Genomic DNA, 12,500 nt, shown 5'->3' with positions numbered 1-12,500 from the left:
TTTTTTAATTCTCACACTTCAGACTTGCATGTTGTAATGTTGCAATGCATGTTGTACTGCTTAAGTCTGACTGCGTTAACGGTTCTCTTTAGCCAAGACGTCGTCCGGCTCAGGTGAGGTCCACATCTGGGTGAAGGAGTGCAAGAACCTGCCACTGATCAGAGGAGCCACAATAGACCCCTACGTGAAGTGGTGAGAATACAATAATGTTGTCATTTCTCGTCCTCTCCTCCATCTCCTCTCTCCTTTTTCTCTCATTTTCTCCACTCCTCTCTTCTGCTGTAGTTCTGTGTTGCCTGTGTTTAACCGCGCCTTTCCATGTCCTCCCTCACTTCCTCCTCTCCTCTCCTCCATCTCTCCTCTTCTCTCTCACCTCTTTCCATCTCCTCTCTCCACCTCTCCTCTCATCTCTCCCCATCTCCTCTCTCTCTCCATCTCCACTCTCCCCCCTCCACCTCTTCTCTCCTCTCATCCCTCCTCCTCTCCTCTCCTCTCCTCTCCATCTCCATTCTCTCCATCTCTCTCTCCTCTCCTCTCCCCTGCTTGTAGTTTTGTGTTGCCGGATACTAGTCGTAAGAGTCGCCAGAAGACGCGTGTCCTGAAGCGTACCGACTGCCCTGTGTTCAACCACACCATGGTGTACGACGGCTTCCAGAGAGAGGACCTGAAGGAAGCCTGCGTGGAGCTGACCGACTGGGACCGAGACCGGCTGGCCAATCACCTGTTAGGAGGCATCCGGCTGGGACTGGGAACCGGTGAGGCACAGGAGATATAGTACAGGACACACACACACACACACACACACACACACACACACACACACACACACACACACACACACACACACACACACACACACACACACACACACACACAAACACACACACACACACACACACACACACACACACACACAAACACACACACACACACACACACACACACACACACAAACTTTTTTGGCCACTCTGTGTATAATGTAATGTAATGTGATTGCATACCATAGCGACTTAGCACTATTAGAGTGGATGGACTAATGCAATGTAATTTAATTGTAATGTAACAGCAGGGTAATAGTAATGTAATTGTAATGCAATTGCAGGCCACAGCTACGGGGCGCTGGTGGAGTGGATGGACTCGACTGGCCAGGAGGTGGCGCTGTGGGAGCGCATGATGGAGGCGCCCACAGAATGGGTGGAAGACGTTCTGCCCCTACGACTACTCATCACACACACACACAAATAAACACACACACAAATAAACACACACACACACACACACACACACACACACACACACACACACACACACACACACACACACACACACACACACACACACACATACACACACACACACACACTCTCACACGCACGCACACATGTACACACACACACACGCGCAAGCTCACATACACACAAACACTTACAGAATTGGTAGAAGTATGCTGCCATTAACAATACTCATCACACACAGAAACAAAGAACTAACGCCTGCGCTGCACTCACTTACCGCCAGCATGCACACACACACGGACACACACACACACACACACACACACACACACACACACACACGGACACGGACACGGACACACACATACACACCAATGATTCACGGTACCAGTAGTTATAGCTGCTCTTCAGCACCTCAAGTTATTTATTCTGGCCGCTAATATGCAAATATCCTACAACCTTGTCCATGGGGGCCCTGGTTCGAATCTTGCCTGGGTCACTTCCCCAACTCTACCCTGTCTCTCTCTCTCCCACTCTGTGTTGCCAGACGTACAATAATTACCGTATTTGTACCGTAATTTTGTCCTTTGTGCGATCAAAAACACATGGTGTACGATCATGTCCGAGTTTTCAGTTAATTTAGTTACCTTGGAACAACCATTTGGTTCGTGTAGGATCATTTCCTCCAAAAAGCCTTAAAACACGTTGAGGTTTTGGTATGATGGTTCAACTTTACCCATCAGGTAACACTGCTCCCATTACTTCCCATCTCTCTCTCCCAATACTGTCCTGTCTCTTTGCAATCCTATCTGAATGAGTGAACTCCCATTGTCATTGTGACACAGCACTCCACAGCGCACAGTGTTCACTGCACACGCCGAAATTGCATTTATTTCTCACCTGTGCAAGGGGGCAGCCCCAGACGGTGCCCCAAGGGAGCAGTGCAGTGAGACGGTATCATGCTCAGGGTACCTCAGTCATGGAGGGAGATGGGAGAGAGCCCTGGATATTGTATACTGGTTACTGGAATAAGGGGAAAAGCCCATGAATACCTGTAGGCTCTTACTGCGGATGGGCCCGTTCATGGGCCTATTCACTCATCGCTGAAAACTGTTAACTACATCATAACGATATTGCAACAATGCTATTACATGACAGAGCGACTTCAGTAGTATATTAAGACATATTAAGGTTATAAGGTTATAACAGGGGCTCTGCAGAAAATGCATTGAAAAAGAAAACAATTGTGCAACTTGTGCAGATTGTGCAACTCTCAGACAGCCCTTTAAAGTAAAATTTTGACCTATGTACAAATGTATTTGATATGTTTGACACACAGGAATAGAGAGAGATAGGTGGGGGGTGGGGTTGGGTGGGGGATGGGGAGTCCTACTGTCCTGTGCACTCCAATGCGCTTTACTGTATCGTTCATTTCACAGTTTAATTTAAATCATTTAAATGTTACAACTTAAAATTGTATATTCATTAATATAATGTATTTGCAATAATATTGTAATAGCAATAGTATAGCACATCTTGTGCAAATACTGTAGCTCAAAGCGCTTTAACAGGACGAGAAGACTGACAAGTGTTTACGCTGTAAAAACCCTTTCCCTGATCTTAATGGTTGTGCGTCCAAATCGCTCAATACCATTGGATGTGGATATGTATCTCTCAATACCATTGGCTGTGGATTTGTGTCTTTCAATTCCATTGGCTGTGGATGTCTGATGATCGCTCAATTCCATTGGCTGTGGATTTGTAGGCCTATCTTTCAATTCCGTTGGCTATGTATATCATTGTGAAGTGTTCACAAGCCGCAAATGCTGAATACTGAATACAGTATGTGTGTGAGTGCTTCGAAAAGAACATCATTAAATGCTGATGATTAAAACAGGAAAACAGGATGCTTTGATGTCTTCCTCACAATAGCACTTTTCAAAGGTGACTTTGGTCTTGTGCAATTTTTAATCTTACGCAAGTCCAGTGCGTGTGGCGATGAGTGGTGTGTGTGGGAAATGTCAGCCAAATACGACAGACTTGAATTTTGGGTTTTGGTTCTGAATTTCAGAAAACAAGCACATGTTTGTTTCTATTGAAGTTTTTAAAACATCGTCATAAAGACGTATTTGCCATGAATTACACATCACATTGTTCCTTTGCACTATTCTCTACATAATGCACAGGCTGAATTTTCTGAGAATTAAAGTAGGCTATTTTGTTTACATTCTCGATATACCAAGTATCCCAACTCCAACTGAGCTGGGTTCTAATCTGTACACAAAGCCCTGGGATCTAGCCCCAACTATGTACTGTATATTGCAACTGCATACAGTAGAGAGCATTGCCCACAGGCAAAGTGTAGTGAAATTGCAGCCATCAGAACCAGACCTCCTTTACAGTCAAAGAGAGTAGATGAGAGTCTGGTGATTTAAGCCTGTGCATTTCCTGTATCCATGTGATGTCATGTGAACACCCCTTTAAGAGACCTGCGGTTAGAGACCTTTGGAGGCTTTAGGTTGAGAATAAATGGAGTTCCCTTGGCACTGTGGATGGCATTAGCGCATATCTTATGCAAGCCGTCACCAAATGCCACAAAAAGAGAAGACGAAGGGACAACACCCCCTTAGGAGACCAAACTTGACCTCTAATCTACTCTCTTTGTTTACAGTTTTTTTTCCAGATCAATAAAGCTGTTTTTGTATCTTTTGTTTTTTTTTCAGAGCTCTTCACATGAATACAGCAACCTCACACCAAATTAGCAAAACAGTGTAGAAACATTGCTAAACCCAACAAGGTTTGCTTAACTCTACACACACATAAAATGAAATATCTCTGTAGTAAATCATTAACACACCCATGACATTACTAGCACACATTGCAGCAACTAGACACAGAGAGTAAAAATTAAAAACACTCTTTGCCTCTTGGTTTCTCTATTCAAAAGTTATGTTCTTTTTAAGTGGTTAGGGATGTAGGAATGTGTTCATCATTTGGATATTGTATGTAAAGCACTGAGTAGTGTTCACAGTTATGCAAAATGATGTGTGTGTGATTATAAATTGCCAAGTGTCGAAAAACAGTTTTGATTAGTTTTGCTTGTTAAGCGGGCTTGCAGAGCAAGTAATCTCTAAGTACAGTTTCTTGCTTGCTTGCTTGCTAGGGTTTTTGGCGCGGCCAGGTAATGCTTGCTTCTCTTCTTTTCCTATTCATTTTCTTTTCCTTTCTGAAGAGGTCAGCGCATCTTCCGCAAGAGTCCATTTGTGACTGAACCGTTTAACCTATATAAACTTCATTCAAGGACTGTTAGAAAGATCACGGATATGACTCCAATCTGTCGGTAGGACATGGGCCAATTATTTGTAGTTTTTTTTTCCAACGGCAGGCTAAAAACAAGAAACTGTTGTGAATTCTGCCCTCTGCCTTAGAGTACAATACTAACTGCCATACAGAGACTCAGAACAGGTGCTGCCAATAAAGGGTTCCCTCTCAACTGTCACATTCTCTCAACATTCTATTCTTAACGAGCACCTGCACTCTAGAATTTTATTGTTCAGCTCATCAATGCAATGTGAATGCTTATGACAGCCAGCTGCTTGGCTCAATGGTAAAGGTGCTGGATTAGACATATGGAGGTTGTGAGTTTGAATCCCACTCGGACCCATGTTGATTTTCAAAATTATATCATATGCAGTGTTCCTTAGCCAACTTAAAATAGCATGTATGTCATTTAGTATATCCCCAAAAACGCGGAATTACAAGACTTTCAAGATGGCTGAATCCAAGATGGCTGAATTGTTTGGCCCATAACTTCTGACTTGGTGGATGGATTTTTCCCACATTTCTTTTAGCTTTGTTTTCACAATAGTAGTTTGTTTTTAATTTAGGTATAGAGATATCAAAAATAAAACAGCTCAGCTCTGCCTCAAAAGGCAAGCGCGCTTCCAGGATTTTCTGTGAGAATGCAATCTAGTTTGGTTATGGGTTTGTACATCTTTGTGAAGAGTTAGGACAAACCTGCCAAAGTTAGGCTACAACAATTGTTATCAAAGTGGATCAAATCAAAATGTACTGTAATCAAATAAAAAACGGTAATCACAGCTCTCACTATAGGCAGACAGTGGCATTGCATCCGACCACTGGACATAGGAGGCTATGGCGATGGGTCCCTTCAATATCTAACCTCCTGTCTTCTCCTTTAGCTTGTGACCTTGTGATGCAAGGCAAGACCGCATTGATGGTAGAAGTTTTATTCAATATCTCATAAAACCACAATTCAAATGCCGTTTTCTTATTTACAATCTGCATGTTGAATGGGTAAAAGTCCCCAAAAAGTTGTGGCTGACAGATGGAAACTTTATTTCTCTTTCTAGGGAGGCGAGCCATCAGCGAAGCCCAAGGCTGTTAGCGAAAGCAGAGGCTCTGAAAATTACCACCACCCATGGGATGAAAGTGGAACTGCAGTAGCTGTCTGTAATAGCCATGCTGGAAGTAGATGTGGCCAGAGCAAATAATGGCATCAATATAATGGCATCTTTGGCAAGTTAGGCCCTTAACTTGAGCCCCCCTGGATGACAGGGACACTGAGTGCCTCCTGTGCCATATTGGGAGTCGCCACATACCTGACCTCCATTTTAGATTTGAGCACTGCCACGCCTCAATCCCCACATAACTGACCTCCATTTCAGACCTGATTATTTGAACACAGCCCACACCCCACATAACTGCCCTCCATTTTAGACCCCATTCACTGCCAGCTGGAACTGGCTGCCAAGGAGAAGAATGAGAAAAATAGAAGAATGCAGTCCAACACAAAACACTAAATAAGCTGAATCCGATCTGTTCTTTGAAAAATAGAGATGGGAATAAAATAGAGATTAGATCATCGTTCTAAATGAAATAAAATATGGCATTTCTCAAAACTGGAATGGTAACTGAAACAACAATAATAAATGGCACAAAGCATGAAAAAAAGGAAAGAGAGCTTCTCTCCTTTCCCAGAAACAGTGTTAGCCACCGGTTTCCACAAAAGATGTGAAATGAATCTCTGCAGTGTTGAATAGCAGGACACTGAGGTGGCCAGATGGCTATCAGGATATCATGATGCATCAGCGACTGGCACTGGTGGCTGTGTCCATGTTAGTCCACTTACACATACAGTAGTAATCTCACACAAAATGGATATGCTGCTGTGCCCATCTGTATGTGTTTGTATGAAACATTGACATTTCTTGTTATCTGGTGTATGTTTATCCTATGCAGGGGCCAATGGGGTCTAAAAAAATTAGCAAAATTGTCAAGACTGTTAAAGGTACCCATAGATGCCGAAGGTGGTCTTAAAAAGTTGTGTTGCACAAATGTCTCTCCCAGTCGTAAGGGGTTATACGAAGTGTGTAATTCTCACTCTGGAGGAAGTGTGCAGTACTGTATGTCTCACACAACACACACACACACACACACACACACACACACACACACACACACACACACACACACACACACACACACACACACACACACACACACACACACACACACACACACACACACACACACACACACACACACACACACACACACACACACACACACACACACACTTACCCTAATGTTTTTGGCCTGCATACAGTAAGTTCTTCAACAATTTTATGTGCACTAGTCACTGACTGCAGTCAACTATTCACCCAATGATAATTTATTGTCTCCTCAAAATCATCTACTCTACTCTTAAGTACTCTTGCCATTTTCCCTGGTATCTGCCAAGGTCCAAAAGTCTTTAGAGACATCATCTAAAAACATATATGGTAATACAGTATGCCTCCTGTTTACAAATGTAAATGTATGAGTAGAAAATGTGGGGCTGATTATGGTCAACTTTCCAAGCTGAGGCATTGCAGCATTATGCCTTTGATATTATTACGCGCCATTCACATTGTCTTTTACTGTAAATTGCCTTGGACATATAACTCAAGGCTATTTTTCTGAATAGTGTTAAGTCCCATTCAATGACAAAAACACTCGCAGACTGTCATGACACGCAGGACCCTCTTAACACCCCCTGAGGATTACATTTGAAATAAAATGACATTCGAAATATAAAGTGAAGCTTTCCAGCCAATCATATTAGGAATAAAAAGGAAGTGTAGATGACCGTCTGTAGTAATGAGTGAATAACTGTCTTCCCATCAGCCCATCACATCAGGAATAAAAATCTCAAGGAGAGATTCAGGAAGACTGACCCGTGCCCCATCTAAAACAAATTATCCCAAATAATCATAGCAGTCCCCAAAATGCCAATAACAATATATCACACTAGTGGATCTAGACGAGTAGGTGGTAATTTATCATATACAGGTTTCAGGGACAGTAGCGACGCATGAGGAGTACAAAGTCAGCAGCTGTGCTCTGTGATTGGTGGAGAGTCTCTTGCGGGGCAAGCACACTTCCTGTGACATCATCAGACCCCGTCCCCGGTCTAGTGTTTCGTCCTCCGCCACACCATGGCGACGGCCATGCTGATGCACACGACGCTCAGGATTCCTGCTGCTACGGCAACACCAATCAGAGCGCTTGATTCGTCTCTGCTCTTGTCCTTCGAGCCCAATGCGTTTGACATGCCCACCAGTCCTGGGGAAACATTAAAGGGAATTTGTCAATCATTCTGGACATTAAAGGGCATCTGTCAATCATTCTAGACATCTGATAATCATTCATCAAATGAAAAATTAAATTGCACCATCACACATTGTGCACTGATTTACATTCTTTCTGCAATCAAGATAGAGCCTCCTCAGTAACTGTGTGTGTGTGTGTAATAAAGGCAGCACAAGGCAAGACCACATTACCCAGAAGGTCACAGTCAGCAGTCTTTTTTAGCATACATAAAGTGTACCACATTCTATTGAAAATCGGAACTCGATAAACCGAAAATCGTTCTACCAACATCCATAGTAAACAAAGGAAGTAGATTGGAGAGGAATGACCACTAGCTGGAATACGCATTGGCCACAGTGTAGTACGGGCATGTAGCCTGAGGATGTCCAGTGGACAATGGCTACGTTTGCATGATGTTCTTAATTACGAATGATTAATTCTGAATGAAATAGCTCGGAATTTTATTATTTGCGTCAAGTTTACATTGCACTTTCATTTAATTCAGAATAAAATGACAGGGGAAAAGAAAGCATTTTGATTGAACAGAGGATGCACGTGCTGGGCGAGCCAAATATGGCGTGGGGTCACCAAGTTCCAGGAGCTCTGTGTACCACAGGGACAGCTGGTCATCTTCAGCCCCAAAATATTTATCTCAGCCAGGGTCTAACCTTAGAGCATGGCCATATGGTCTGGATCATTCAAAATGCTAACGTTTGAATACCCGGCTAGCTTAGAAATATAAGTGGTGAAATGGTAATGTGGAGTAACTTTGTTGTGCTACTGTACATCAGTTCATGGTGCATTTTTACTTGTAAGAAATCGCCCGTAAGTCCGCCATTTTTCCCGTGGAAGAGCATCGCTGGGTCTTGCGTCATTGCGTGCCTAATGAGCATGCGTGGAACGACCGGAATTGTTGTTAAAGTAAAATTAAAGGCTACATGACAGAGGAACGCGTTTATTTGGAACTAAAATACCCACTTTATTCGGAATTAAGTTTAATTCTGAATAAACTTAATTCCGGTTCGGGAATTATTTCCATGATGTTTTTAAAGCGGAGTGAGTTCATTAAAATTGTCATAACATAGGGATTGTTCCGTTTGTGGTCAAATTAACTACAGCTGTCAGTCAGCGTTAATTGCGGGGCATACCATTAAGGACAGCTGACAAAAATTCATGTTGTCCTGTGGCCTGTTATACACTCTAGTCCTGGTGGTTGGGACATTGCACTTTGTCATGCCACCAGTTATGACAGTAAAAGAAGAAAGTGACTCTGGGGCAGCCATGTCATACTACGCACTTATGATACTTATGACTTATGAGTGAACCGTCTTCTCTCAACTGTCTTTGATTGTAAATGAGTTCTAATGCACCAGTTGATGAACATAAATGCCTGTGAACGCTTAATGCTTCATCAACTTGCTGTGCCGCAAATGGCTTCAAATGTTGTAGGCCTATTATATAATTGCCTAATAATCCTATAGCCTCATCAACATTGTAAAGCTCCAATTGCTCTAAAGGCACATGGGTTCTAAATGTTTGTTTCTTCCTGGCTGCGTGACACTAGCTGCGCACAACTCAACCTCTGGAAACCGCTGTCGGTCAAAAATTTAGCTCCCGTGGTTGGCTGCCAGTGTCTTGCCCCTCCTCACAACATGGTGTTTATTAACACGGTGAAACCATGTATTGTAAAGGCCAACTAGCCACGTTGCGTTAACATGCTAACTGAGGCTGCGACTAGAGACTCATGATCAATGCTAAATAATGATACTGACTGTGGCCCACACACACACACACACACACACACACACACCACACACACACACACACACACACACACACACACACACACACACACACACACACACACACACACACACACACACACACACACACACACACACACACTTGCCTTGTTTGTCACCCTGAGCCACCACAATGGTTGGAGTGGCTGTAAAAGACGAATGAAATAAGTTTTATTGGCCAACGTTTCATTGAATATTGAACATGTAGCAATATGTCTACCATGTTATCTAAGGATGTTAACTGAGAAAAGTGGCTCTAAAATGATTATTGATTCATGCGTGGCATTATAACTAAATATTGGTGCACTAACTAAGTATGCTAATTGAGGCTGTGACTAGTGAGTTATTGCCGATGTTAAATGAAGCTGCTAGCTGTGGCTCACACAGCCCCTCCCCCACACACACACGTATTCTGTGGACACACTTGCCTTGTTTGTCACCCTGAGCCACCACAATGGTCGTAGTGGCTAAAAAGAGATGAATGAAAGAAGTTTTATTGGCCAATATGTCATCAAATGTTTAACATATACCCGTTTGTTCAATTACATGTAAATACAGTATGTGTGCTAATTATGATAACTGAGGCTGTGATTGGTGAGTTATGAACTAAATGAGTTTATTGACTGTACACTCACTCACATATACAAGCACACACAAACATGCTTGCCTTGTGCTGCCTGGGGGCTTTGTAGTGACAACATTAAAGAGTTTACATGTTAATGGACGTTTTTTGTTGACACTTCTTAAAAATTAATTTGAGCCTACTGTCTGCATTCAGTCCTTGCTCCCTAAAATTCCCATTTTTAAAGGTGCACTGTGTAAGATGGTGGCCAGAGTAGGTATTGCAACTATCCTGCTCATTGAAACTGTGCTTCCTCTTGTCAAATATGATCTTTTCATGAATATTTACAAAATAATAAACCAGTATTTACTGGTATGACCAAGGTAGAGTCCATTTTACAGCTAAAAAAATCTAATTCTGGAAATTCAAAATAGCGGACCATGGAGAAGATCCCTCTTTTCATGTATGTAAGGTGCAATTTTCTCAGTCATAATAGGTGAATACTTTGATGGTGATGGTGGTAAGTATTTGTTAAAAAGGAAGCATTTGTGAATGGGCAGCATCTATTCTGGAAATGAACTACTAAAAATATTACACGGTGCACCTTTAAAAAAAAAGTATCTGAAACAGATGCCTGAAAATAACACAAATGCAAAGGAACTCCATATCTTTAAATATGATGATGTGGTAGCCTGGTAAAGAGCCACACCTATTTGTGTTGAAGTGACAAATTATATAAACAGTACGTATATTTTTATTGGCACATAAATGTAAACGGGATTATCAAATAAAACCAGATAAAAAACCTTTCCATAGGTACATATCCTAGGGAGGCAGTGTTGATCTTTTTATATATATAAAAAAAACATCTGCATACGTGTAGACAAACTTTGAGTCTCACCTTGAGAAGCAGCACTAGTAGGAGGGGCTGGAAAAGACAAATGAGAGAAGAATCTTAATTAGTATAGTATATTGGTTTTCAATGTTACCTGAATGTGCGCAAAGACAGGAATCCCAAAATGCTATGCGGCTATGTGTAACATTGGAAGTTCCATTGGACCAGTGCAGTGCGTAGGCCTAGTAGAAGCTGTTTTCTAGTCGGCTGGATGTTGTAGCAATTTCCGTGGTTTCTGTACTCCTATCGACTCCATTCTGGGAGAACATACATCTTAATGTGAGTACATCTGAATCGATTTGCATACAATGCTAACGTTAGCTTACCCGGCTAGCTTAGAAAATCGAGTGGTCAAATGGTAATGTGGAGTAACTTTTTTGTGTTACATCAGTTCGTGGTGCATTTTTACATCAATATATGGTAGCCACAACATGTCTAGTCTCGTAAGCTCTTTAAATTAAGCAAAAACGTTCATGTAAGAAATCACCCGGAAGTCCACCATTTTTTTGCCTGGTGTGTCGCTGGGTCTTCCGTCATAGCATGCCCAACGAGCATGCATGGAACGGCCTGAATTGTTGTTGAAGCGGAATTAAAGGTTACATGACAGAGGAACACATTTATTTGGAATTATAAGAGGAGTAAACCACCCACATTATTCGGAATTAAGTTTAATTCTGAATAAACGTAATTCCTATTTGGGAAGAGTTTACATGATGGTTTTAAAGCGGAATTAAGTTTTATTCGGAATTAAATGGAGTTAATGCGGAACTAAATGTCCTATGTAAATTTCAGGAGTATAGCGTTATTTAGGGAGCATACCAAAGAATTCCTAGCGACATGACAATAAGTTCTCCTAAACGGTGTCATAGAGAGTACAAAGTGCGTGCGAGTGGATAAAACTGCCAGCTGGATAGACAATAATTTCTTGTTATAAAGTGTGCTTCAGTGGGACTCTAAATGATAAACAACTAGCCGCGCAGCATTTTGGAATCCCTGTCTCCGCACACAATCTGCTGTTAGTAAGCATTTGGAATCCATGTATTACATTATTCTGGAACCATTGATTTACATTCCATCTCCCGCCCCACTCCCAGAGTTCTCCTTACAGTAATCTACAGTCCCTCATGCCCAGAAAGTAGGTAAGTATGGATAGAACATTGAACATATGACATTGCATCAGTGACGACAGTTATTTTCAAATTTCAATTTCATTTTCAAATGTTGTACTATTATTTCATCTTTAAATTTGATGTGTTAGTTTTAATGTGTTGCAATGTGTTTTAGTGAAAATGTGCTTTAAAAATCCCTCATAAGGGATTGCTTCTGATCACTGATTGGTTGCTTCTAATCAC

The 12,500-nt window shown here is 41.9% G+C and overlaps 2 protein-coding genes across 3 annotated transcripts in view; one reads left to right on the top strand and one right to left on the bottom strand.

Annotated features, from left to right (window-relative positions):
* LOC134455821 (uncharacterized) overlaps positions 1 to 3,885 on the top strand; it is a 56,359-nt gene extending 52,474 nt beyond the window's left edge. For both annotated transcript variants that reach the window (XM_063207157.1, XM_063207156.1), the window contains 3 exons: positions 93 to 192; positions 550 to 755; positions 1,103 to 3,885. In XM_063207157.1, the coding sequence (XP_063063227.1) occupies positions 93 to 192; positions 550 to 755; positions 1,103 to 1,245 (449 nt within the window). In that variant the 3' untranslated portion in view covers positions 1,246 to 3,885. The remainder of the gene's footprint in view (positions 1 to 92; positions 193 to 549; positions 756 to 1,102) is intronic.
* Positions 3,886 to 6,950: 3,065 nt separating this feature from the next.
* The window catches only part of LOC134455286 (zona pellucida-like domain-containing protein 1), an 11,245-nt gene continuing 5,695 nt past the window's right edge, over positions 6,951 to 12,500 (bottom strand). Inside the window, exons 10-11 of the mRNA XM_063206306.1 lie at positions 11,155 to 11,181; positions 6,951 to 7,862 (exon numbers count right to left, since the gene is read on the bottom strand). Of these exons, the coding sequence (XP_063062376.1) occupies positions 7,711 to 7,862; positions 11,155 to 11,181 (179 nt within the window). The 3' untranslated portion in view covers positions 6,951 to 7,710. The remainder of the gene's footprint in view (positions 7,863 to 11,154; positions 11,182 to 12,500) is intronic.

This window comes from Engraulis encrasicolus, chromosome 9, assembly GCF_034702125.1.
Source record: "Engraulis encrasicolus isolate BLACKSEA-1 chromosome 9, IST_EnEncr_1.0, whole genome shotgun sequence".
Taxonomy (NCBI): Eukaryota; Metazoa; Chordata; class Actinopteri; order Clupeiformes; family Engraulidae; genus Engraulis; species Engraulis encrasicolus.
Note: the sequence above shows the minus strand (reverse complement) of the source record. Positions and strands in the feature narration are given on the sequence as shown.